This window comes from Mixophyes fleayi, chromosome 4 (assembly GCF_038048845.1).
Source record: "Mixophyes fleayi isolate aMixFle1 chromosome 4, aMixFle1.hap1, whole genome shotgun sequence".
NCBI lineage: Eukaryota > Metazoa > Chordata > Amphibia > Anura > Limnodynastidae > Mixophyes > Mixophyes fleayi.
In genome coordinates, this window is record NC_134405.1 from 230573538 (window position 1) to 230600036 (window position 26499).

The 26499-nt window shown below is 45.9% G+C and overlaps 1 protein-coding gene and 1 pseudogene across 1 annotated transcript in view; one reads left to right on the forward strand and one right to left on the reverse strand.

Moving 5' to 3' along the window:
• Positions 1 to 26499, forward strand: part of LOC142150801 (uncharacterized) — a 712033-nt pseudogene that overhangs the window by 294838 nt on the left and 390696 nt on the right.
• XPOT (exportin for tRNA) overlaps positions 21992 to 26499 on the reverse strand; it is a 49574-nt gene continuing 45066 nt past the window's right edge. The window contains exons 20-25 of the mRNA XM_075209434.1: positions 26331 to 26447; positions 26139 to 26254; positions 25409 to 25456; positions 24310 to 24381; positions 23227 to 23283; positions 21992 to 23118 (exon numbers count right to left, since the gene is read on the reverse strand). Of these exons, the coding sequence (XP_075065535.1) occupies positions 23092 to 23118; positions 23227 to 23283; positions 24310 to 24381; positions 25409 to 25456; positions 26139 to 26254; positions 26331 to 26447 (437 nt within the window). The 3' untranslated portion in view covers positions 21992 to 23091. The remainder of the gene's footprint in view (positions 23119 to 23226; positions 23284 to 24309; positions 24382 to 25408; positions 25457 to 26138; positions 26255 to 26330; positions 26448 to 26499) is intronic.

The following is a 26499-nucleotide window of genomic DNA, read 5'->3' on the forward strand; positions in this document are numbered from 1 at the left end:
TGCAAAGCTGTCTGGTATCGTTACAGGCTTGTGCCAATTAAGTGTTTCAGGCAGAGAGTTGTGATTTTCTGAAATTGTAATTCTTTACATTATTATCTTTTCACATACAGCACTGTAAGAATCTATTGTTAAGGGAAGTGTGCTTTAAAATTATAGGACTACCTAGTATAGTGACTCAGTAGGACTCCTATCTCAGCAGTTTTTGCTTTAATTCTTTAATACAGTTTGTGTGATCTGTTACTTAAAGAAGGGCAATGACTGAGAAGGGGACAGCTAAAAGCAAGGGGACACTAGCTACTGTGTTGTTTTACACCTGTGCCAAGTGTAAGACAAAATTTTCTGTTGGACAGACAAACCGAGACGCTCTCTGTGCAGCCTGTATCACTGATGCCCAGGTGCAAAACAGTTCAACTCAGGAGGTGTCTACAGCTATGGAGGTAGCGCTTTGGCTCCAATCCTTCTCAACAGCCGTGGAAAGACTGACTAACGTGATGCTACGGGTAACAGGTACGTGATAACACTACTCCACTCACCCTCATACACAGTCAGGCTGATGAAGCCACAGTCTCCCAGGCTGACGCAACCCACAGGGAGGATAGATCGTTATCTATTACTCACAGGGGCAAAAGAATTATCTCTGATATGGTTTTAGACTGAGATCAGGAGTCAGATCTCTCCTCAGCAGAGGAAGGGGACTTAGAGTTAGACCCAGAGGAGGAAGGCCGTCATGACACTGATGCGGCCTCGACACATAGTGTCAATAGTCTCATTCTAGGCATCAGGCACACATTGAGTTTTGCTGAACCGGAACCCTCGGCACCTGTAGGGGTTTCCCTTTTCAAAAGAACCAAGGCACAATTAGCAGCCTTCCCACATTCTCTGGAAATGCTGGAAATTATAGCTGAAGCTTGGCAAAAACCCAATAAGCAGTTTATGATGCCAGGCAGATTCATGTCCCTTTACCCTCTACCACCAGAGGACACTGTAAAATGGGAGTCCTTACCTAGAAAAGACACCCCAGTAGCTCGATTGGCATCATCCTCTGCCATCCTCATTCAAGAGCGGATAGCCCTTAAAGAACACACAGATAAAAAGTACGACGCAGCACTCCGCTCAGCATATACTGTGATTGGCAGTTTGTTTAGACCAAACATGGCCGTAGCTTGGGCAAACAAGGCCGTTCAGTTATGGACTGAAGGATTGGTTAAGGGCCTAAAAGATAACACACCTCGTACAGAGCTCTTCACACTAGCAGAGCATGTACTAGAGACGTCAGAATAGGTAGCGAATGCAGCCATGGATGCTGTGTCCATTAAAGCTAAAGCCACGGCACTTATTGTGGCCGCTCGCCTTAGCCTATGGTTACGGTCATGGTCGGTAGATGCCGATTCTAAGAGAGCATTAGAAAATTTACCCTTTGACGGCGTGACCCTTTTCAGTTCTGAGATAGAGAGGGTTATTCAAGAGACTACCGGGGGAAAGAGCACATCTCTCCCCACCGTAAACAATAGACCCCGGCAGGGTAGATATCAGTCCTTTCTGAGTTTTACCCGAGGCAGGGGGCCCCGCCAAGAGGTCAATACACGGCTCCCAGAGGAGCATTTAACAGGGGCAGAGGAAACAGAGGCGCAGCTAAGCAAGGAGCCTCGCGCCCAACGGACAAAAACTCAGATTGACAAGACCTTTCTAGGGGAGACACAGGTGGGAGCACGACTTCTTCAATTCCAAGATCAATGGTGGGCCTCCACCACGGATCTTTGGATTCGAGGAATAGCGTCCCGAGGCTACATCATAGACCTAGCCCAGTCCCCAAAACAGAGGTTCTTCGTCACTCCCCTTCCCCTGTGCCCAATAAAGTGTGAAGCGCTTCAGAAGGCCATTCAAAAACTACTGGCAGCACAAGTAATAGTACAGGTACCTCTCCTGGAAAGGGGACGAGAATTTTACTCCAACATCTTCCTCGTACCAAAACCAGACAACACCTTCCGGCCCATTCTAAATCTTCAGTTGCTAAACAAACAACTAAAGATTCAAAAGTTTTGTATGGAGTCCCTTCATTCATTAATAGCAGGTATAGAACAAGGGGAATACCTAGCCTCCATAGATATCAAGGATGCCTATCTACATGTCCCAATATGGAAATGACACCAGTGTCTACTACGCTTTGCAGTAGGAAAAGCACATTTTCCGTTTAAGGCCCTACCCTTCGGCCTAGCAACTGCACCGAGGGTATTCACCAAGATTATGGCAGTCATGGCAGGCCTCTTGCGTCAGAGGGGAATAACCATAGTTCCCTATTTTGACGACCTTCTCTTGAAGGCCCCATCAGCAGCTCTCCTATCTCACCAGATAAAGTTAACAATGCAATTCCTTCAAACGCATGGCTGGGTGTTGAACATATCAACGTCGTCGCTGGTCCCAACGCAACAAATGCGTTTCCTGGGCCTGATATTCGATACCCAGACCCAAAGAATATATCTTCCACAGGACAAGGCCCTAGCACTGCACAGAAAGACCAAGGCCCTTCTAGCAAAGAAGAGGGTCTCTATCCTCAGTTGCATGAAGCTCATGGGGACAATGGTCTCGGTATTCGAGGCAGTTCCATTTGCACAGTTCCACTCATGTCCACCTCAAACAAAGATCCTACACAAATAGTCAGGATCTCAGAATCGTTTAGACAGGCAAATAATTTGGCTGTCCACGGACACAAGGGTATCCGTTGCTTGGTGGACATCGAAAGCCAACCTGGAAAAGGGCCAGTCTCTACAGACCTGGGGGTAAATGTATGAACCTCCGGATTCTTCAACTTCGGCGAGTTCAGTGTCTTCAGCGCTTAAATTTAAAGGGAAGTTTCCCTTTACAAGGCAGCGCCGCTTTAAATTTAAGCGCTGAAGACGCTGAACTCGCCGGAGTTGAAGAATCCAGAGGTTCATACATTTACCCCCTGGTCTTGGACTCTTGTCACAATAGACGCGAGTCTGTCGGGGTGGGAGGGCATAACAGGATACCTGAGGCTTCAGGGCCTCTGGTCCCCCCAGGAAACCTCACTGCCGATAAATATTCTGGAGCTCAGAGCAGTATACATGACACAAGAGCTCAGGAGTTCCTAACAGGAAAACCCCTTCAAATACAATTGGACAACGCCACTACGGTGGCATACATAAATCACTAAGGCGGCACTCGCAGCACAGCGGCCATGCAAGAGGCCGGACGTATAATGACATGGGCAGAGCATCATGTTCCCAAGATTTCAGCCATTTACATCCCAGGGGTGCATAATTGGGAAGCAAGGCAAACTCTCCACCCAGGAGAATGGGCCCTAAACAAGCAGGTGTTTTCCCTTCTGGTGGATCGCTGGGGCAAGCCGGACATCGACCTGATGTTGTCCAAACTAAACCATCAGATCACCAGATACTGGTCAAAAACAAGAGACCCACAAGTGGAGCTCACAGACGCCATGACGGTCCCATTGTGATTTTGTATGGTGTACATATTCCCTCCAATTCCCATGGTGGCTCGAATCCTAAAGAAGTTAAAAAGAGAAAAAGTTTGTACGATACTAATACCTCTGTATTGGCCACGCAGAGCGTGGTTCTCAGACCTACTAGGGCTGGCAGCAGCCCCTCCATTCTGCCTTCCCATGAGAACAGACCTTCTACTTCCAAGGTCCTTTTCTCTACCAAGGTTTGGATCGACTAGCTGTGGCTGTCGATCCAAACGGCGTGGCTGTTGAGACCCTAATACTCAAAGCTAGGGGGTTCTCACAGCAAGTAATTTCTACCATGATCAAAGTCAGAAAGGCATTGTCTTCCATATACTACAGAGTTTGGAAAGCGTATATTCTGTGGTGCGAGTCTAAAGGACTCCACACCTCAAAATGTACACTTCCCCAGTTGCTGGACTTCCTACAGGAAGGTCTACAAAAGGGCCTCCGCCTAGGATCACTCAGAGTACAGGTATCTGCTCTTTCCGTGTACTTCCAGCGAAAGATAGCAGATCACAAAGACATCCTGTCCTGACCTCCGAACAGGACAGACGTGTCCTGCTGCTCTCCGTTGAGCCCAGCTTGATCCTTCTCTGGGCCCGCTATTAACTTCACTTCACCGAGATGCCTCTCTAACGTTGCCTGCTGCTACTGGCTTACTGCAGCCCAAGATGTCGGTCACCTCTCACGTGCCCGCTCCCCGGCTGCCACCTCCACTCTATGCCACGGCGTGGGCCCTACCTCCCGCTGCTAGCACTCTGAACCACCAGGACCACTACCATTGCTAGCCTGCAAAACCACCTGGACTGCTCTCTACTACCTCTACTACCATTACACGTGCCTAATCCCGGTGATTCTTACCTGGATCGCCTGCCGTTGTGCCGCCTCCGTTCCCGCCATCATACACGCCGCGGCTCCCACGTGCTGCTCCGGTCCATGTCCGGACGCTGATGCCGTCTCAATGCCGCCACGTTTGGTCTCCTCTCGGGTCTGTGCACTGCTGATCCTCCGCCGTCTGCTGCTCTAGTCCCGTTGCACCTGCCTGCCTGCCGTCTCCTGCTATCCCCGGATCGGATGCCGTCAGCGGTAGTTGGTCTTCTGCCTGCTCCGCCCTCCAACTGGCCTCCGCTCCTACTGCCTTCCATCCGACTGACCTCCGCTACTACTGCCTGCCCGCCGCTCCAGCTGGCCTCCGCTCCGATGCCTGGTCTCCTACTGTGCCTGCCACGTACTCTGGCCTCCCGTCTCACCTCCCGCTGCCTGGCCCCGCTGCCTGGTCTGCCACATCTCCTGCTGCCGGGTCCTCAGTTGGATGTACTATTTACAGCCTGATCCTGCCGCCTACTTCACATCCATTCCCCGGCCTCTGGGAGCTACTCGGGGACTGCAATCTACTTTCCGGCTCCAGAACTCCAACGCCAGACACCAACGCCACACTGCTGCCCTCCTCTCTGCGGCCTCGTGCACACTCTGCTACTCTGGGCTCCCTGGTCTCTCCAGCCGGACTCCTGCCTTGGACTCTTCTACCCGGGTCTCTTCAGCCTGCCCTAGACAGCCTGGACTCTCCGGTTCCCCTCCTCCACACCCAGTACAGACTTTTGTGTCTCATATTGCATTTTCATTTCACATTTACCTCCAGTTAGCTCACTCTACCTCAACTTAATTTTATCCTGTTGTTTTGTACTCTATTTTATCCTATTGTTTGTAGTTTTGGTTATTTTCACTTGCATTTCGTCTTAATTTTATCTGCTTTTCATTTAATTCATTTTATCCGCACTGCATTTTAATTTAATTTAATTACTGCGTTTCTAATTTGGCTGCATCTCATATTGTTTTTGCCACAGCCTTTTATCCGCACTGTATTTTAATTTAATTACTACGTTTCTAATTTGGCTGCATCTCATATTGTTCATATTGGTTTTGCCACAGCCTTTGTTCCTGCTCTGTACCATGCCGCCTCGCTCCTTTCCTATACCTGTCCTCTCCCCTAGCACCCTTCTCTGGCCCAACTCTCACCCTCCCCCTCGCTCCATCAACAAAGATAATCTCATCCACATCTCCCAGCTCTCCCCCTCCCTTTTTCATGTGCCCTCTGGAACTCCAGGTCCATCCGAAACAAACTATCCTCCATCCACGACCTCTTCATCTCCAACTCTCTTAATCTTCTTGCCATCACCGAAACCTGGCTTACATCTTCTGACACTGCCTCACCTGCAGCTCTCTCCTATGGGGGCCTCTCCTTCACCCACTCCACCAGACCGGATGAGCGTCCAGGAGGTGGAGTGGGCCTCCTCCTGTCTCCTAACTGCACTTTTTGGGTCCTTCCCACCTTACCTTCCCTCTCCTTCTCCTCCTTTGAAGTTCACTCCATCCGTCTCTTCTCCCCTATTCACCTCCGTGTCTCCGTCATCTACCGTCCCCCTAGCCCCACCTCCCTTTTCCTCGACAACTTCGCCGCCTGGCTCCCCCACTACCTTTCCTCTGACCTCCCCTCCATCATACTTGGCGACTTTAATATCCCCATCGACAACTGTTCTGACCCCGCCACCATCAAACTTCTCGCTCTTTCCTCCTCTCTTGGCCTTACTCAGTGGACCTCCTCCCCCACCCACTGTCTTGGTCACTCCCTCGACCTTGTCTTCTCTCACCTCTGTGATCTCTCTGACTTTTCCAACTCTCCCTTCCCACTCTTTGACCACCATCTCCTCTCCTTCACTCTCTCCTCCTCCCCTTTTCCCACCCCGCCTAAGGCCACCCTCACTAGGCGCAACCTGGACGCTATCGACCCTACCTCTTTCTCCTCCTCCATTGAAACTCTCCTATCACCCCTTCCCTCTCTGGCCTGTCCTGACCAGGCGTCCTCTCTCTATAACCTCTCCCTCACTACTGCCCTTGACGCGGTCGCCCCGGCCTCCTCTATCTGCCGCCGCCGCCTTATCCCCCAACCATGGCACTCCAAACTCACCCGCTTCCTCCAAAAGTGCTCTCGCACTGCCGAACGCCTCTGGAGAAAATCTCGTTCCCTGGCTGACTTCCTTCACTTCAAATTCATCCTCTTCTCTTTCTGCTCTGCCCTCTCCCTCGCTAAACAAACCTTCTTTAAGTCCCTCATTTCTTCTCAGTCCTCCAATCCCCGCCGCCTCTTTGCCACCTTTAACTCCCTACTCTCTCCCCCCCCTCTGTCCCGCCCTCCCTCTCCGCTTCTGACTTCGCCACCTTTTTCTCGTCCAAAATTGAGGCCATCAGACTGAACACCTCCTTCTCCCCTTCCCCCGCCACCCTCATTGCTTCACCTCCCCCCAACAACCAACTCTGGTGCTCCTTTTGCCCCACTACAGGTGAAGAAGTCTGCTCCCCACCCTCTACCTGTCCTCTCGACCCCATCCCCTCTCACCTCCTTCGCTCTCTCTCTCCCACTGCCTGTTCTTACCTCGCTCACCTCTTCAACTTATCACTCTCCTCTGGTATAGTCCCCTCCTCTTTTAAACACGCTCTTATCTCCCCTATCCTCAAAAAACCCAATCTCGACCCCACCTCTCTTGCTATCGCCCTGTCTCACTACTCCCCTTCGCCTCCAAACTTCTCGAGCGGATTGTCTGCAGCCGCCTCGCCAAACATCTCTCTGACTATTCCCTCCTTGACCCTCTACAATCCGGCTACCGTCCCCTCCACTCCACCGAAACTGCCCTGGCCAAGGTTACTAATGATCTCCTAACGGCCAAGTCCAAGGGTCACTTCTCTATACTTATTCTCCTCGACCTCTCCGCAGCCTTTGACACAGTGGACCACCCCCTCCTGCTGCAAACCCTTCTCTCTCTTGGCCTCTCTGGATCTGTCCTTGCCTGGTTCACCTCATACCTTGCTAACCGCTCCTTCTCTGTATCAACATCTGGCTCCTCCTCCTCCCCCACCCTCTCCCTGTTGGAGTCCCGCAGGGCTCTGTTCTCGGTCCTTTACTCTTCTCGCTCTATACTTCCTCACTTGGCGCTCTCATCTCCTCCTTTGGTCTTCAGTATCACCTCTATGCTGACGACATCCAACTCTACATCTCTTCACCTGATCTTTCCCCCACCCTCCTCGCTCAGGTATCTGATTGGCTCTCCGCCATCTCCTCCTGGATGTCGGAGCGCTTTCTCAAAATCAACATTTCCAAAACTGAACTCATTGTCTTTCCTCCTCCCAACCACCCATCCCACCATGACCTCTCCATTGTCGTTAACAACACTACCATCTCCTCTGTCATCCAACTCCGCTGCTTGGGTGTCACCCTTGACTCCTCTCTCTCTTTTGCCCCCCACATTCATTCCCTTGCCCAAGCCTGTCGCTTCCAACTACGCAACATCGCCCGCATCCGTCCCTTTCTCTCTCAGGAGGCCACCAAAACCATTATACACGCACTCATCATCTCCCGCCTGGATTACTGCAACCTCCTCCTCACCGGCCTCCCCCACTCTCGTCTCTCCCCCCTCCGCTCTATTCTCAACGCGGCTGCAAGACTCATCTACCTCTCACGCCGCTCATCCTCTGCCTCCCCTCTCTGCCTTGCCCTTCACTGGCTCCCCTTCCCCTACAGAATTCTTTTCAAACTCCTCACCACCACTTACAAGGCGCTCTCCCACTCTACTGCCCCTTATATCTCCAACCTCCTCTCCATTCACACTCCCGCCCGCTCCCTGCGCTCGGCCAATGACCGTCGCCTCTCCTCCACTCTGATCACCTCTTCCCATTCCAGAATCCAGGACTTTTCCCGTGCAGCCCCCCCTTCACTGGAATGACCCCCCTCGCTCCTTCCACCTCTCTCCCACTCTGTGCTCCTTCAAGCGTGCACTCAAAACTCACCTCTTTCTCAAAGCCTACCACCCATCCACTTAACCCCTATTTCCTCCGCTCATTCTCTCCTCTCTCCCATTGCCTCAACCAGCTCCTCTTGTGCCTGGTCTGTCAACCCTCCCTTAGGATGTAAGCTCGAATGAGCAGGGCCCTCTTCCCTCCTGTCTCCTCACCTGTTCTTCTGCTCCATGCTTATTGCAGCAGCCTGCCTGGAGTTTCTGAAGTATTGGTATTTTTGTTTCTTGTTCTGTACTGTTTCACCCTGTATAGTCTACTGTTTGTACTGTGTACGGCGCTGCATAAATCTTGTAGCGCCTAACAAATAAATGATAATAATAATAATTAAAACGTTTCTACAGGGGGTCCTACATATACAACCCCCATTCTGTCATCCAGTAGAGCCCTGGGACCTCAACCTAGTTCTACTGGCTCTCACCAGACCACCGTTTGAACCTTTAGACTCTGTAGCCTTGAGACACTTGACTTGGAAGACTTCATTTCTTTTGGCCCTAGCTTCAGCTCGTAGAGTGTTGAAACTATGGGCGCTTCACTGTGACCCCCCCTTCCTCATCTTCCATGCGGACAGGGCGGTACTTCGCACAAAACCCTCTTTCAGCCCGAAAGTAGTATCCAGATTCCACTTCAATCAGAGATTGTCGTACCAGTCTTCTGCTCCTCCCAAGATTCCCAGGAACAGGGAGTACAATTACTGGATGTAGTTCGAGCGTTACGGTATTATATAGACTGCACAGCCCCCATTAGAAAGACTAGAGATCTTTTTGTCCTCTATGAGGCACAGAAACGAGGGTGGCCAGCGTTAAAACAGTCTATTGCACGCTGGATTACATCCACCATCCGGGAAGCCTATTTACAGGCCGGGCAGGCCGTCCCGCCAAAATTAAAGACTCACTCTACCAGGGTAGTAGGCACTTCATGGGCAGCTTGACACAGGGCGTCGGTAGAGCAGTTGTGTAAGGCAGCGACATGGTCATCTGTCCACACTTTCACAAGGTTCTACAGATTACAGGGCTTCACATCGGCCGATGCAAGCTTTGGCGGCAGAATTTTACGCGCAGCTGGTCCAGAGCAATCCCTCCCATGAGGTAGCTTTGGTATATCCCCAATGTCTCGCAGTGTCCCCCAATGGCAGGAAAGAGAAAATAAGATTTTTACTCACCGTAAAATCCATTTCTCTCCATTGGGGAACACTGCACACCCTCCCTTGCTCGGTTTCTAGTTCTGTGTGTAAAAAGTTATTTATTAACTGTACAGTCTTAAGGGAATGTTGTTGTTTTTTCACCCTTTCCTCTCACGCTTGTTTAGTCAAAACTGAGGAAACCACAGGAGAGGAGGGGCATAGTAGGGGAGGAGAGTAAAAGATCAAGCAAGTTGATAAAGTGACAGAGACTCCTGGACCCACTACTATGTCTCGCAGTGTCCCCCAATGGAGTCAGAGAAATGGATTTTACTGTGAGTAAAAATCTTATTATTTCACCTGCTGAAGACTTTCTGCTTTAACCGTAGGCATCTGACCCTGGCTGGCCATAGAACCGGAGACCAACTGCTTCACTTCAAGTTTCTCAGCAGCCTCCAGGCAAGCTTACTGGAAGCTGGCATGGCCCACTTGCATCTGAAGCCACCCACATGACGCTGCCATCTTCCAGATTGGAAGGCAGCTCTCCTCATCAGCCCACGGCCATCCTCATATAGTAGACCTCTCACTAACTGCAGAGCTTGAGCGAGGCAGCACATCACAGACTGGAGGTAGGCTCACCTCATCCCCAATGACAGGGTGACCCTGGGGTCCGCTACCCCCAGCCCCATTGCCATGATAGCAACAGCAGCTCTCTGGCCCCCACCTGACTGGCTGAACACTCTGCTAGGTTTAGTCATACCAAACTGTCCACCTGCTTTGCCATACAGGGTATGCAATAATTTGAATGTACTGTCTCCCCCTTCCCACTCAGGGTTTATTCAAGTCCAACCATGAGGGCGCAATACCAACTAGAAGCCTCCCCCCACACTCCAGATGGAGGGGCTTGAATCTCTACTCTACTTGACACAGCTTTGGCTTCTTGTGAGCCTTAATATGGACTTACCTGTGACCCCCCCTTCCCCCCAATGCCCTGGAATATCATGACGCTCCTTTTTCTAACTTAAACACAGACATCCACAACTATACACCCTGCTTCTTTTTGTGATTATGCTTAAAAGAGACAAGAAGACGAGCGGCTCAGATCTTCCTCAGAGCCTTAAGAAATTTGCCTACACAGAACCAAAGACCCCGATAGCCTCCTCTCTGCACCTCCGTGACCATTGGGTTAAAGAGACAGGCGGTCCAAGGACCGAAGTGCACAAGGCTATTGGCTTTCTAATGGCTGAATTACATGATCTTGGGGACCAGACTTATCACCTCAAATCTAAAATGGATGTTTCCTCCCATCGGGACGCAGCAACTGAAATCCAGCGCTTACAACAGGTTGTGCTTCACCTGCAGGAACAGCAAGATCATCAGCAGAACAGGGTCCGACTTAATGACTTACACGTCAGAGGCATACAAGAGGAGATAGATCAATCTTTCCTCAACCATAACCTGAAAAACTCTTTAGCCAACTGGCTCCTGCTACTCCAGAAGACTCCTCTTAGACAGAGCCCTCCATCCACGTTCTCAGGAAGCTTCCCAACCTTGTGATGTGATGTCATCCTCTGCTGTCATTACCATAGCACCAAGGAAGCGGGCCTCCGGGAATCTCGCAAGTCTGATTCAATCCCATCTGCCGGTACCTCCCTGCACATCAGCACATTTCCCCGTTCACCCTACTCAAGAGACGAGAGTTGAAACCAATCATGTCCCTACTCAGAAACAACATCCGATACCGATGGTGCTTTCCATTTCGCATCCTGATCTGACATCACAACTTATAGGATCCTGTGTGTTCTGCCATAATAATGATATAATTCCTTTGATCTTGTTAATAACTAATCATTAATTATTGGGATATAATGCAATCTTACTCTCTGGCGCGCTCCTCTCTCGTCATCTTCATCATCATCATCGTTTATTTATATAGTGCCAGCAAATTGCGTAATGCTTTACAATTGGGGACAAACACAGTAATAAACAGAAAAAGGTGAACTAACAATCTATGGGACAATGAGAGTTGGATACATAAGGTTATCTACATATCATTTATTTATTTATATATTGCCACGAATTCTGCAGCGCTGTACAGAGAACTCATTCACATCAGTCCCTGCCCCATTGAAGCTCACAGTCTAAATTCCTAACATATACACACACACACAGACAGAGACTAAGGGCAATTTAATAGCAGTCAATTAACCTAGCAAGTATGTTTTTGGAGTGTGGGAGGAAACTAGAGATGCTCACTGACCCCCGTGTTTTGGTTTTGGATCTGGGTTACCATCGTGTTTTGGTTTTGCCAAACCGCCTTTGCATGTTTTCATTTTGGTTTTGTTTTGCTATTTGTTAACAAAATTACTTTTTTTTGGCCTAAAATAACAGAATTTAGGTATTATTTTGTACCTACATTATTATTAACCTCACTAACACTAATTTCCATTCAATTTTGCCCACCTCCTAGGTCACAATATTATTTTCATACACTTTCAAAGAAAAATTGCTGCATTTCTTGCCAGTGATAAGAAAAAGGCAATGATCATGCCTGGGCATAAGACCAAAAATCCACCTCTTATGTGTGGAATTATTTTTACAGAAATCCTGACAACAGTTGTCTAGCCATTTGTAACGTTTTTAAAGCCACACTCAGTAGAGGTAGGGACTTAACCATCTGGGATCCTCATCCATGTTACGTCATTTTTCAGCGAGTTCTTGGAAAGCTGTTGGGAAAATCAGACACTTAGGTTAAAAAAAAAAAAAATAACAAAAGACTGTGTAGTTTGACATCGCCTTTCCCAGATGACGTACTGGGAACACTACCATCGGAACTGGTGACAGAACCTGGTTGCTCATTCTGCTCATATGTGGACTGCTTTGAATCCATTTTGAGCCCAAAGCACTTGTAGTGCTACAAATTGTTTTAGATACTGCTGCCAAATAGGACTTTTGACAGCCAGAAAAATTAATGCAAAAGAATGGGGAACACCCCAAAAGCACTTGGAGTGCCAGAAACGTAACAAAAACCCTCCTCTATCCTCTTACTGCTGTAATAACTGGTATTAAGATTACAATGGTATTGAATAAAAACAATAATGTGTCCAATTACTGCTCTGTCCCTGCGCTGCTATAGCCAGTGTGGCCTAACCCTGCTCTCTCCCTCTATCAAATGGCGATGGATTGCTGTGGAGGCTGGTATTTATGCTTTTCAAATCTCGCAAGAACCAAGCTCAGAAATACGAATACATCACGATGACGTTTTGCCTCGATTTCGAATCCGAATGGGCGGGAGAGTACCGAGTGTGTTCGGCTCGGTACTCGGATAGGCTAAATTCGGATCTCGGGGAACTGAGCCCACCTATCTCTAGAGGAAACCCACGCAAACACAGGGAGAACATACAAACTCCACACAGATAAGGCCATGGTCGGGAATCAAACTCATGACCCCAGTGCTATGCAGAAGTGCTAACCACTAAGCCACTGTGCTGCCCACAGATGTGTGTAACTGACTGAATATAATATATTGCATTTCGGTCCAACCAGATTGGATAAACACCCCACCCCACAAAACAGGTTATTGTGCTATATGATCTAGTCACATAGCAATGTTTGTCAGAGGGTTGTAGTCTTGGGTGAATTGTATAAAAGGTGATCTAGTGAGGTTAAAAAGGTGGTTGAGGAATATTATAAGCTTGCCTAAAGCAGTGAGTGGTCAGAGAAGGTTTTAGACCAGAAGAAAGTCTTATTGTAGGGAGGAAATTCCATAGAGTGGGTGCAGCTCGAAAGAAGTCTTGTAAACGGGTATGGATGTAATGAGTGTGGATGAGACACACAGAATGGAGTTGTTGAGTTGGGAGACATTTTGCTGGCAAGAATGTGGTCAGAGAGTTACGATGCTCCACATTCGGTGGCCCTGTCTACAAATAACCTCCTTCTGGGCCATGGTTCCTTACTTATAAACTGTCTTAGAACTGGCGAGTAAGGACCCCTGATCATTCCGGCTCTCTCTTGCCTCTTACCTGATGAGAGCACACTCTCCAATCACCTAATCTGCCATACACTAGCAGCTGCTAAATCCCAGATAGCTAATCACTGTAAGAATCCTAATCCTCCTTCCATGCAGGCCCTGCAGAATTATGTTCTATGCTTGCATATTGCAAGCATGGGAAAAAATGGGATTTTTAGATTTACGAAAATTCCATTTCTCTTAATCCATTGGAGAACACCAGGAACATTTGGGTATAGAGTAGGGACAGGCGTACTGGCACTTTAACTTTAGTTAACTAAGCCCTAGCTCCTCCCCCTCTACACCCCACCTCCTGAAAGAGCCCAGTCTATGTTTAACCAAGCCCACAAAAAGGGAGATAGAGAAAACAAAGAAAAGAGAATAAACTTAACACATCATTCTCTTAACAATCAGACATGTCAAACAAGGAGAAACCAGAGTGTTAAGGGTGGGTGCCCAGTCTCCCAAAATGGATTAAGAGAAACGGATTTTACCTAAGTATAAAAATCCCATTTTCTCTCACATCCTTGGGGGACACCGGGAACATTGGGGACATCCCAAAGCTGTCTCACGGGAGGGAACGCTCAGAAGAAACGGCCCTAGGCACCTTTCTCCCAAAACTTGCATCCCTAGAAACAGACACATTAAATCTGTACACACTTTAACAAAGTTTTTACAGACGACCACGTGGCGGCTTTACACAACTGTTCACTGGAGGCACCATGACGAGCCGCCCAGGAAGCACTAACAGATCTTGTAGAATGCGCCCGGAAATTATCTGGGACCGGCTCCCCAGTCCCACTGTAAGCCTGACGGATAACAGCCGTAATTCACCTAGCAATGGTCACCTTAGAAGCTGTCCAGCCTCTTTTGTGAGCATAAAGAATCAAAAGACCCTCAGTTTTGTGCAGTTTCTGTGATCTTTTAACATAAACTCGAACAACATCAAGATAACAAATAGATTCACCGTTATCAGAAGACGAGGAATCAGTTAGAGCCGGAATGACAATGTCCTGATTCAAATGAAATCTAGATACAACTTTAGGGAGGAAGGAGGCCTTGGTTCGAAGAACTGCCCTATCCTCATGAAAAACCAGTAGAGGAGGCATTCAAGACAAAGCCGCAAGCTCTGAAACTCTGCGCGCCGTAGAAATGGCCAAAAGAAAAAAACGTTTTCAAAGTTAGAAATCCACCGTATTCAAGGGTTCAAACGGTAAATGCTGTAAAGCCCTCAACACCAAATTCAAATCCCAATGGCGGAACCGGAGGAACATAAGGAGGTTGTACATGGAGAACACCTTGAATGAAAGGTTGCACATCAGGAATGACAGCAAGTTTTCTCTGAAAGAAAACCGAAAGAGCCGATACCTGACCCTTAAGACAGTTAAGTCACAAACCTGCATCCAAGCCGTCCTACAAGAATCTAAGTAACCTCACTAAACGAAAAGAAGAGGTAGGATATCCCTTCTTTTCACACCAACCAATATATGTCCTCCAGACACGATGGTATATTTTTGCCGAAGCAGGTTTTCGAGCACGGAGCATGGTCTGCACCACCCTACTCGAAAACCCCTTAGCTCTTAGGACCCAGGCCTCAACAGCCACGCCGTTAAAGCCAGGTGTTGCAAACCTAGATGACAAAAGGGACCCCGAGTCAACAGGTCTGGGCGGATCGCAACCAACACGACCGACCTCCTGTGATGAAGAGCACGTCGGTGTACCAGGCCCTGCGCGTCCAATCCGACGCAACTAGAAGCACTGGAACACCCTCTCTCCACCTTTTTCAGTACTCGTGGAAGCATTGCTATCGGAGGAAAAAGGTACACTAAGCAATACCTCCAAGGAATGGACATCGCATTTACCACGACTGTCCCGGGATCTTTTGCGCGGGAACAGTAGCGGGGAACCTTGTGATTCAACAAATATGCCATTATGTTTACATCCGACTGACCCCATCTCTCCACTAACAGATGAAACACCTCCGGATGGAGGGACCACTCTTCTGGGTGCAGAGTCTGCCTGCTTAGGAAGTCTGCTTCCCAATTTTCTACTGCGGGAATAAAAATGGCCATGAGCGCGGAAACGTGAGCTTTGGCCCACTGAAAAATCCTGTGAGTTTCTCACATGGCCAAGGGACTCGGTGCCGCCCTAATGGTTGAGATATGCCACTGCTGTGCCGTTGTCTGACTGGATCAAAGCCCCTGAAACCGAGCCTGAAGACAGACAGCCCCCAACCTCGAAGGCTGGCATCCGTTGTTATTAGAGTCCAATTCCAAATTGAGAATTTGCGTCCCCTGGTGAGGTTCTATTTGTGTAACCAACAAAGGAGCGACTGACGCGTCTGCAGACACAGGAAGAAAATCTGACTTTCCAGATTTCAATGGGATTTGTTCCATTGTGACAGGAGTTTCCTACTGGAACGGTCGTGCATGGAACTGAGCAAACTGGATTGCCTCGATTGACAATACCATCTTGCCCAGAAGTCTCATTGCTAAATGAATGGAAGGTCTCCTCGCCACCAACAGGGATTTCACCATCCTCTGCAGGGCTAGGATCTTGTCCTGAGGAAAGAACACCCGTTGCAGACAGGTGTCGAATAAGACACCCAGAAACACCATCCGCTGTGATGGTATCAACTTGGATTTTTTGAAGTTGATTATCCAACTGTGCGACTCCAGGGTCTGGATTACTACCTGAATATGCAACAGAAGCTTTTCTGAAGAATCTGCCTTTAAAAGAAGATCGTCCAGGTAAGGAATGATTGTAATTTCCTTGGCTCTTTGCAGAACAGCCATAACCGCCATGATCTTGGTGAAGATACGTGGAGCTGTGGCGAGACCGAACGGACAAGCCTGAAATTGGAAGTGCTCTGATCGGACTGCAAACCTCAAAAGGGGCTGATGACCCTTCCAATAATGGCACATGAAGATATGCATCCTTGATGTCTAGAGCCACCATAAACTCTCCCTGTTCTATGGCGAGAATGACCGAGCGTAAAGATTATCTTGAAGCTGGGCACTCTAACCTGTGTGTTCAAATCCTTTAGATTGAGAATTGGTCTGAAGGAGCCGTCTGGTTTTGTCACAAGAAAAAGATTGGAATAAAACCACTAACCTTTTTGAGAGTGAGGGACTGGAATAATCACCCCGAACGAAAGAAGAGAGTGAATCGCTTCTTTTACGCCAATCGCTTTCTTGGGCAAGACGGAAGCCCTGTGGAAAAGAACCGTCTGGGAGGAAGACCGAGCATATCGATCTTGTAATCCTGGTTCACCACTCCCCGAATCTAGACATCGGTAGTGGACTGACACCACCGATCCCTGAACAGCAGAAGACGGGCTCTCCCACCACTGGCGACAGCGTAGAAGCAAAATGCCCGTCATGCAAACTGCTTGTCTGCAGGCTTCACTGCTGGACGTCGAGCAGACCAGGCCTGACGCCCCCGATGCAAACCACCTCTAGGGGAGGATGACTGACCTCAAGAAGATTGGCCTGAGGAATATTGTCCCCGAAATCTTCCTGCGGAACGAAAGGCCCGAAATCTGGACATCCTCTGCTTGGGAGCATTGACAGGAAGAAAAGTGCTCTTACCCCCTGTTGCTTGACTGATAATGGAGTCAAGCTGCGGTCCGAACAAAACACCTCTAGAAAAAGGAATGAACTCAAGAGCCTTTTTAGACTTTACATCAGCCTCCCAGGACTTAAGCCAGAAAGTACGACGAGCTGAGACTGCAGAGGCGGAAATGCGTGCTCCAATCAGTCTCGCGTCCATAGCAGCCTCTCCTAAATAATCTGTTGCTCTCTGAACTGCTTCCATTAGTGGAGCAGATTCAGAGGACGGTCTGCCTGCCAACAAACCTTCAGACAGCTGTTCTGACCAGCGTTCAACAGTTTTGTTAACCCACGCTGATGCCAACGCAGGCCTCAAAGAAGCACCTGCTGCCACAAAAATGGACTTAAGAACGGCCTCGACCTTACGGTCTGTACCATCCTTAAGAGTGGCCTGGTTAGGAAGAGGAATAGTAGTTACATTTGCTAACCTTGCTACAGTTGCATCCACCCGAGGAAGCGTCTCCCATTTAGCGAGAACTTCAGGGGGAAAGGGCCAACACGACTGCAGTTGCCGAGACACCTGGAACTTCCTGTCTGGGGAAGCCCAAGTTTCTGCCAACAAATCTTCCAATTGGGAAGATTCAGCAGCCTCAGGGGCCTCTTCCTCAGGAACATCAAGTACCTGACGCACAGCCTGAATTAACTCCTCCACACTCTGAGGATCAGTATGAACCTCCTCCACCATGGAAAGAGCATTTATGTCAGAATCCAGCGGTAACTCACCCTCTTCCTGGGACCCAGCATCAGAATCAGACTAATTCCCCTGAAGAGGTGCCGCCACTCTTATGCTTACATGAGAAAGACGGTGCGGCCGATTTAATCTTCCTAAGGAGGAAGAAATCGCCACAAGCAGCTGCTGTTTCACCCGCAGTGCTCTCCGTGGGCTGACAGGTTACGCAGAGCCTGCGCACCTGACTGACCAGATGGTAATTTAGCGTGACAGACAGCACAAGTGAAACTTCGCATAGAAGTAACACCAGCCCTACCACGCATAGATTTCTCCGATATGTTAACAGATGGGATGAAAAACAGCACAGTGTAATACACACAATACAGATAACAAGCAGCACACAAACTACACAAGAAAGTGAGCCTGTGATACAGCCAAAACTCCCAAATGTAAAAGACAAATCTTTTTCAAACAACCACCCCCAGCCCTTTACCTTACAGGACACATGATAGAAAAAAGGAGAAACTGGAGCTTTTAAAATGGCTGTCTATTCTGGTGTCTGCACACGAGGAGTGAGAGACCACCACAGGGGAAGTGCACAAGAGGAAATCAATTCCAGGGCCCAGCACTGGATTGGCTATCGTCTGAATCAGACAATCTTCTCACCCAATCCAGAGCCTAGTAGGGCTCACTGAGTTAGTGACCATAGCCTGACCCTGTTCCCGGAGCAAAAAAATTGATACTTAAAAACAAAATGACTGCTTTTAGTAAAAAGCAGCCACCACAGGGAACCACTACGATTTCTACCCCCCCTCTCTCTGCACTATGCTGAGAGGGTTTCACTTACCTGCTGCCAACGCAGTGAGTGCAGAAAGCCTTGCTATCCGCAAAGGACGGCGGACACAGCCTGCGGCGACTGTGCCCGGCTCCTAGGAGGGCTCAAACATCGGAAAAGAGCGCAGGCAGAGCACAGCCGTCCGTGCTGTGCGCTTCACAGAGGCATCATCCCCCATCGCTGCATCTCACTCTCCCCGCCAGCCGCAGGAGAGCTGTAGTAAAGACCGCAGGAAGGAAGGAGAGGTCAGACCACTCCGAAGCCTCCCCCAGCAGCCGGGAGCTCTGACTGACAGCCGACTACGCGGCTCAGAGCCCGGAGACATTAGTCTCCGATATAACCATAAAGAAAAATAAATAGAAATAAAAGCAAAAACGGCTGCTAAGCAGCCCCATGCACAGCCTGCTTGCCGTGCACTGGGCTCTTTCAGGAGGTGGGGTATAGAGGGAGGAGCTAGCGCTTAGTTAACTAAAGTTAAAGTGCCTGTTTGCCTGTCCCTAATTTATACCCCAATGTTCCCGGTGTCCCCCAAGGATGTGAGAAATATTAGCTACTATCTAAATGATAAATCTCATAAATTTGACCAGATATTGGCCCCATGGTATCTGAGAAAGCCATAGCTGAATTTCCACCTCAATCCAGGCCCTTGATGTAGACTTAGACTGTGAATCCACCAAGCTGGGTGAGCTGCTCCTTGGGTAAGTTATGTGTGTAGATGTCTGATTCCAATAGCGGGGAGAAACGCCTCTCTTTTTATATAGACTTATTGTTTGATTCCCAGTGGAACTAGTTTCTGCACTCTCAGCGTCTATTCCCCCTCCCCCGCATTCTTCTATCTTCTTCATCAATTTATTTATATAGCGCCAGCAGATTCCATAGCGCTTTACAATTGGGAACAAACATTAATAAGACAATACTGGGTAATACATACAGAGAGGTAAGAGAACCCTGCTCGCAAGCTTACAATCTATAGGACAATGGGAGTTTGAAACAAAAGGGCATGTGCTACATCATATTGCACAATGGACCAGCTAGAATGCAAAGGTAAAAGTATTGAGTGGGCTGTGTGTGTGTGGCAATGTTGGTCAGAGGGTTGTTGTATTGCGTTAGCTGTGTAGAGGATGGTAATAGGGTAATCTAGGGAATTAAGATGGTGGTTGAGGAATATCATAACCTTGTCTGAAGAGGTGGGTTTTCAGTGAACGCTTGAAGGTTTGAAGACTAGAGGAAAGTCTTACTGTGCGAGGGAGGGAATTCCACAAAATGGGTGCAGCCCGGAAAAAATCCTGCAACCGAGAATGGGAGGATGTGACGAGAGTGGAAGAGAGACGTAGATCTTGTGCAGAATGGATGTGTCGAGTAGGGAGATATTTTGAGACAAGTGAGGAAATGTATGTCGGTGCAATTTTGTTGATGGCCTTGTATGTTAGTAGAAGAATTTTATATTGGATTCCAAGAAATACAGGCTGCCAATGTAGAGACTGAGAGTGGCTCAGCATGGGAATAACGGTTTGCAAGGAAAATCAATCTAGCCGCAGCATGCAAAATAGATTGTAGGGGTTCAAGTCTGACTTTGGGAAGACCAGTAAGGAGGGAATTGCAATAGTCGATGCAGGAGATGAGTGCATGAATTAATGGTTTTGCGGTTTCTTGTGTCAGATATGTGCGTATTCTGGAAATATTCTTTAGGTTTATGGAACATGATTTAGATATAGAGTTGATGTGGGGAATACACAACAGTTGTGAGTCAAGTATTACACCTAGACAACGAGCTTGCGGGGTGGGATTTATGGTCATGTTATCAACAGAAATAGAAAGGTCAGGCAGGAAACTTCTGTTTTTTGGTTGGATTATTAATTCAGTTTTTGAAAGATTGAGTTTGAGTTGGCGAGACAACATCCAAGATGAAATGGCAGAGAGACAGTCAGTAACGCAAGACAACACAGATGGTGAAAGATTAGGAGAGGATAGATAGATTTGTGTATCATCCGCATAGATATTATACTGAAATCCAAAGGAGCTTATTAGTTTTCCCAAGAGAAGTGGTGTAGATAGAGAATAGCAGAGGACCTAGGACTGAGCATTGCAGTACTCCAACTGATAAAGGAAGCAGAGGTGGATCCAGAGAAATTAACACTAAAAGAGCTATTAGATAGGTAGGATGAGAACCAGGATAGGACAGTGCCTTCAAGACCTAGGGATTGCAGCGTTTGTATGAGGAGAGTGGTCAACAGTGTCAAATGCAGCAGAGAGATCCAGGAGAACCTTCTTTGTCCTCTCACCTCCTATTCCCCATCCTTTTATTTTAAAAATAAAAAATGAGAGGAAGCACCTACCTGGTACATTCACGTTACATTATGTTGGTTTTGTTTCCCCCATGTCCACTTAAAAAAGAAAAATTATGGTTTCCAAGGTTTGCCGTGAAAGAATTTGACTGATGGAGTGGCAGTCAGGTCTCTATGCAGGCCAAACACCTTTGGGATGAGTTGGAATACTAACAGAGTCAGGATATTCACCCAACCTCACTAACACTCATGGCTGAACGGATGAGACTCCACACAAGTATATTCTAAAATCTAGAAAGGTGGAGGCAGCAAAGGTGGTGGTGGTGATGTTGGGGGGGTGTACATAAAATCCTTTTTTCTGAATCCACTGAGTGCCCAAACCCTTTCACATTCTATTTCTACTCCCTAAACGTTTTAGGGAGGGTTATTTCCCTTGGTTTGTTTCCGTCTAGTTCTATTGTGTGGGGCTTGTTTAGTAATATAACAGAGTTTTCTACAGGCTGGATATAAAGAGAAGGAAGGAGCAAAAAAGCTATAAAAGATTTTTTTTTTCAAATGCCAGTCTCCGCTATCGCATGGTTTCAGCATCTCCCCCCCCAATGAATTCATAAAAAAAGATGTTATGCAAGTATATAAATTCTGTTTTTACACAGTCCCTGAGAACACCCCAAAATAATTGAGTATTACCTACTGGAGTGGAGATTTCAAAAGGAAGCTGGTAAAGAAAATGGATGTTTTATATTTGTCACCTAATGTGACAAAGAAAATAAGCACTAGATGTGCAATTTTTTATGAACCTTGCCATATTTATACTTGTGAAATGTGATTTGCAATCATGCAGTAGCTCCTGGGGCTTTAGAGCTGGCCTTTCATACTCCTGAATAGAGATCATTCATTGTCACACAAGGCTTGTGAACATTTATTTTCTTTGCGCGTGTTGAAGTTTTGAACCATTTTCTATCCTTATAACTAAAAAGGTTGCAAGTGCAACAGTGCCACATAGATTAACATTCATACTATGATCATCTTTAGTTTGGTTTAACTTTTACAGCACATACTTTTCTAAAGAACAGAGGTAGAACTAGATCTTTCAGGTCATCACTAGAAGAATGTAAAAAGGAGACTACTCATGTAAACTTCATCACTAAACATTTACAGACACCTACCGAGACATGAACATAATACTTCACACTATTCACCATTCTAACCCAACTGCTTGGACAATGCATATTTCACATTACTTTTATCTACTGATGCCATCAAATGTGATTATTGAATAATAATAGGACTCATGTTTACAGTAGAGTCCTATATCAGTTGGATTGGTTTCTATTACAAAAGTTACATCCTTGCTAAAGTAAACATTTATATAAAAACAGACATGTATACTTCAGTTATCCCATGGTTTAGTGATGGTAACAGCAAAATCTAGTTTAAGATAAAATGTATTTGTAAAACGGTGAAGAACTTTAGAAACTTTTTTAAAATTTGTCTACATAAAATTTATTATTTTCCTTTTATAAAAAGTTTGTAGAACCAGCTCCAATAAATTCTGACATTCCAAGAAGCAGTGTGTTCTGTACTGAACCTTCTCCATCTCTGTCATCCACCTTTATAAATACTGTTTGATTTAATGCAGTCTTTAATTCACTTTGGGTCCACTTCATAACGCCACAAAATAATTTGTGACTGGATTGTGTCAGCAAATGCATTGTCACTAAAGATAAATGGGATTCCTTATCAATCCAGTTCTAACAAAGTGCCATGACTATCTACAACTCTGACTGTAGTTTTCTTTATTAGTCCACAATATATTTCAGGAGGTCTAAATTTAGAAGATACATACCTGCAATTGAAGAAAATTAAAAAGAAAAAATTTACATATAGATACCCCCTGACTGGGAATTGATTGTTACAGGTTTGTTTTCAAATTCCAATATAAAAATGGAATATACTATTTAAATTGGAGTACTTGGTACAGAACGTAAGCTTGAATCACATGGCAGAAAATGTTAAAGTCAATTCTCCTTGCAGCAATTTTCCACTATGTATGATGCACAGAATGGGTCTGCAGCTCCTAAGACCTTGAATTAATTCACTTTTGCATGGCAGGAAGCGGATTCTGTATAGAACACCAGTTTAAAGGCATGTACAAAATAAGCAATCTACATAAATTAATAACTGGAGTTCCTGAGTATGGATATCGGGTGCGGGAAAATTCCAGTACGTTCCTCAGGGCTTTGCTCTTTGAAAGAAAATCTGTATTTAAAAAAAAAAAAAGAAAAAAAAGAAAAAAAAACAGTGTAAAACAATGACATTTCTATATGAACGGATTGCTCAAACCATTTAATATGTTTAATAGCATACCTTTAAGTAATTCTTAAACACTTTTGCATCAGGTTGCTGAAGAGCTTGACAAAACTCCTGCAAATTAAATAAAAAAAAAAAAAAAAAAAAGATTTAACAGAACTTTCACGATAAGTTTGCACTATATCATTTGTCATCAACAGCAACATGCATGAGTTATGTGGATAATGCAAACACAGGATGCATATTGAATATTCATGTAGTTAGCAGCTGTCTCATCAAGATGGAGCTGAACACCACTGACAGGAGGGAAGCTGCAAAACTAGCAGTGGGATCATAAATGGTTTATTAACACTAAGGAACACTAAGGAAACAGAAAATCGGAGCAAGGAAATATCATGAAAATAACGAAACTGGCCAGCTGCTCATAAATACTTTCCAACTATTACAATGCCTGTCTAATGTACTTATCTCAAAAATGATCTGAGGGATTTCACACCTATTACCACCAGGCAATTGGGGGCTTCCCTCCTAGTACCTTGGCTGTCATTGTCAGCTGGGGTCCAAAGGCAGCAAGAACAGGAATGTAATTTAAAGACTACCTCTTGGCAAAGTGCATTAAATTAAAATGTAATAAAACATTTACAGGATTGAATGGACTCATTCCCTATAGTGGTATTTAGATATCCAAAAAGAAGCCAAAAGGGCCCCTGAAAATGCTTCTATAGTATATTTACATGTGACCCAAATTCAATAATGGTGCAAAATAGAGATCAAAAGGTATGGTCTCAACATGTTGGTTAAAGGGAAAACTACTTGTTAAAAACACTTGTATTTTACTTATTTTAGACAATCATAACGTAATATTAGATTTGCATTTGAGGGTCTAAAGGGTCCCTACATTTATTTTTTTCCCCTTGCTGGACTTGTAAAGTGATACAACAAATAACTGAGAAAAACAATTATATGATGGCCTAGTCGAGAGAAAGTGGTTGTGGAGAGAGGCCAGATATCATGGCACCAACTTACATTGTCACCACAAGCTTGTGTAATAACACTTAGAAAATGTGGGCATTTCATGACATGCAAGGCTTTCTTTTGGCATGAACTATAAACTACACGTGCACCTCGTCCACCAGTTACCTGGATAATTTCTGGTGCTACCTGCAAAGAAGGCAGATATTCTTGCTGTAGATACTGTATGCATTCCGGTCCCTAAAGTATAAAATAAATATTCAGTTAAAACTAAAAACACAATACAGCTACATTGCAGAATCTATAATTCCTGATCAACAGCCAAGTAAACCCACCATATACACACACAGTTACAATATAGTAAAACATGCCTTGATATTCCTTTCCCCATATAATTGATGTTTTACAAATCCTCATCATCATTTATATAGCGCCACTAAATCCGCAGCGCTGTACAGAGAACTCACTCACATCAGTCTCTGCCCCATTGGAGCTTACAGTCTAAATTCCCTAATATAGACACACACAAACACACAGAGAGGGAGAGACAGACAGATACAACATCATTTTACCATATAACTTCCTCTACCAGCAATAATATTTTGGTAGTTTCTCCACCCTTGGGACCCTCCTATTCACTGTATCTAGCTGGACCAGACACTTTCATACAGCCTTTGGTGCTGTGCAGGCCTCCTCTGCACCTGTTCTATCACTAACAGTCGTCCTCTCTGCACTTGTGTTTTCACTATCTTTCAGGATTGGTTCTGTCCCACTACTGACAGAACAAATGACAAATGTCTGTGCTCCCATAATACTGTGATGTGTCCGATTTCAGTGCCTCCTTGCTGTAGACCTACTGCAGTGATGACACGTATGTTGTGCATGTGCACAGATTTTGCACATGCACAACAGCTTGGGTTTGTCTTGGTATAGAAGCTGAAACAATGAATGAATGGCTGGGTTCAGCTAGGACACTATATCCACTATTGCATAACCAATGGAACCATGTATTATCCCCCTTTTAATACTAGTTTAAATAAAGTGTCAGTTTCGGCTTGTGTTCAAACTGTAACTGACATACTAGTTTTTCCATTTAGGGATTTTGTATTACATCAGCATATATTTGTGCAGCAGGACATCCCAAATTATTTATAAGCAGGTACGTCTTAACAAAATACACTGTTTTTAAAGATACTTCCAGTGTTCTGCTCTTTTGTGCAAACGTAATTCAAACAGAGAAAGCAAATGTAATAATGGGGTCACTTACCCTTTTTAAATATATAGTTTTCAAAGTCACAGCACATTCTGACAAAGCCTGTGGGCATAAGATTTTCTTTTATTTAGCAACACTTATTGAAGTACAATCATAGAACATATTCAAATATTGTGTTTAAACCTTTAAGTGAGGCATTACTGCCAATTCATGTGACCAGGCACATGAACAACTGAATACACAGAGTATGGTTTGCAGCCATGTAGCTAGATACAGAACACAAAAACAGAATATATATAAAGGAATACACTTAAAACACAAAGCCGATACTTCAGAACACCAATGCATGATTTGCCAATGTGCCCACAGATAAATGTGTCTTGGCTTCTCTTAAAAGCCTTATGCTGAACCTCAAGCATTTATAATGTGTAAACAACGCACCACACCAAGCATAGCTAGTTATTTTGGAGGGACGCACTTGAATATTTTCCCAGTGAGTCTCACTACACTTATTGCTCTAGTGAGGCACTCCTCTCACCACACCAATACCCAAGCAATGGTATGGTTAGTTTTATTCATGACTATTTAATCGAACCACCCAAATGACTTTCTTCCAGCAGAGTTTAAAAGTGCCCAGAGTTAGGCTGGATACAGTGATGCAATAAAATATAATCCTACAATAAAAATACAAACTGAATACATAAAAATAGGATCAGAGTGCATTTAAGTTCTTGCACCCTTTATAGAACAATTGCTATGTCACGTGTGTTAGGAATCAACTCACCAAGATTGTTTGAGCATCTGCCAGGTCAAATGTTGGTTTCAGAGGCGCTAGAAAGCATGCAGGGACAATGTGTTTGTAGACAAAATCTGCAAAACCAACTAGTCCATCTTTGCCACCTGTGGAAGACAGTGTCTTAAAACAAAAAAAGGGATATAAAAGCAAACAAAACATATACGAAGATTGGTCTCTTACCCCAAAGTTCTACTAGTTTTGAGAGGATGATGAAACAGGTTTTTTGAGCAATTGGATCTGGGTATTCTACAGCACCTTGAATGACAGTGAATAATACACGCTCCACGTTCTCAGCACCTGTAAACAAATAAGTGGTTAATCCATTTACATGAAATGATTTTAAAGAAGA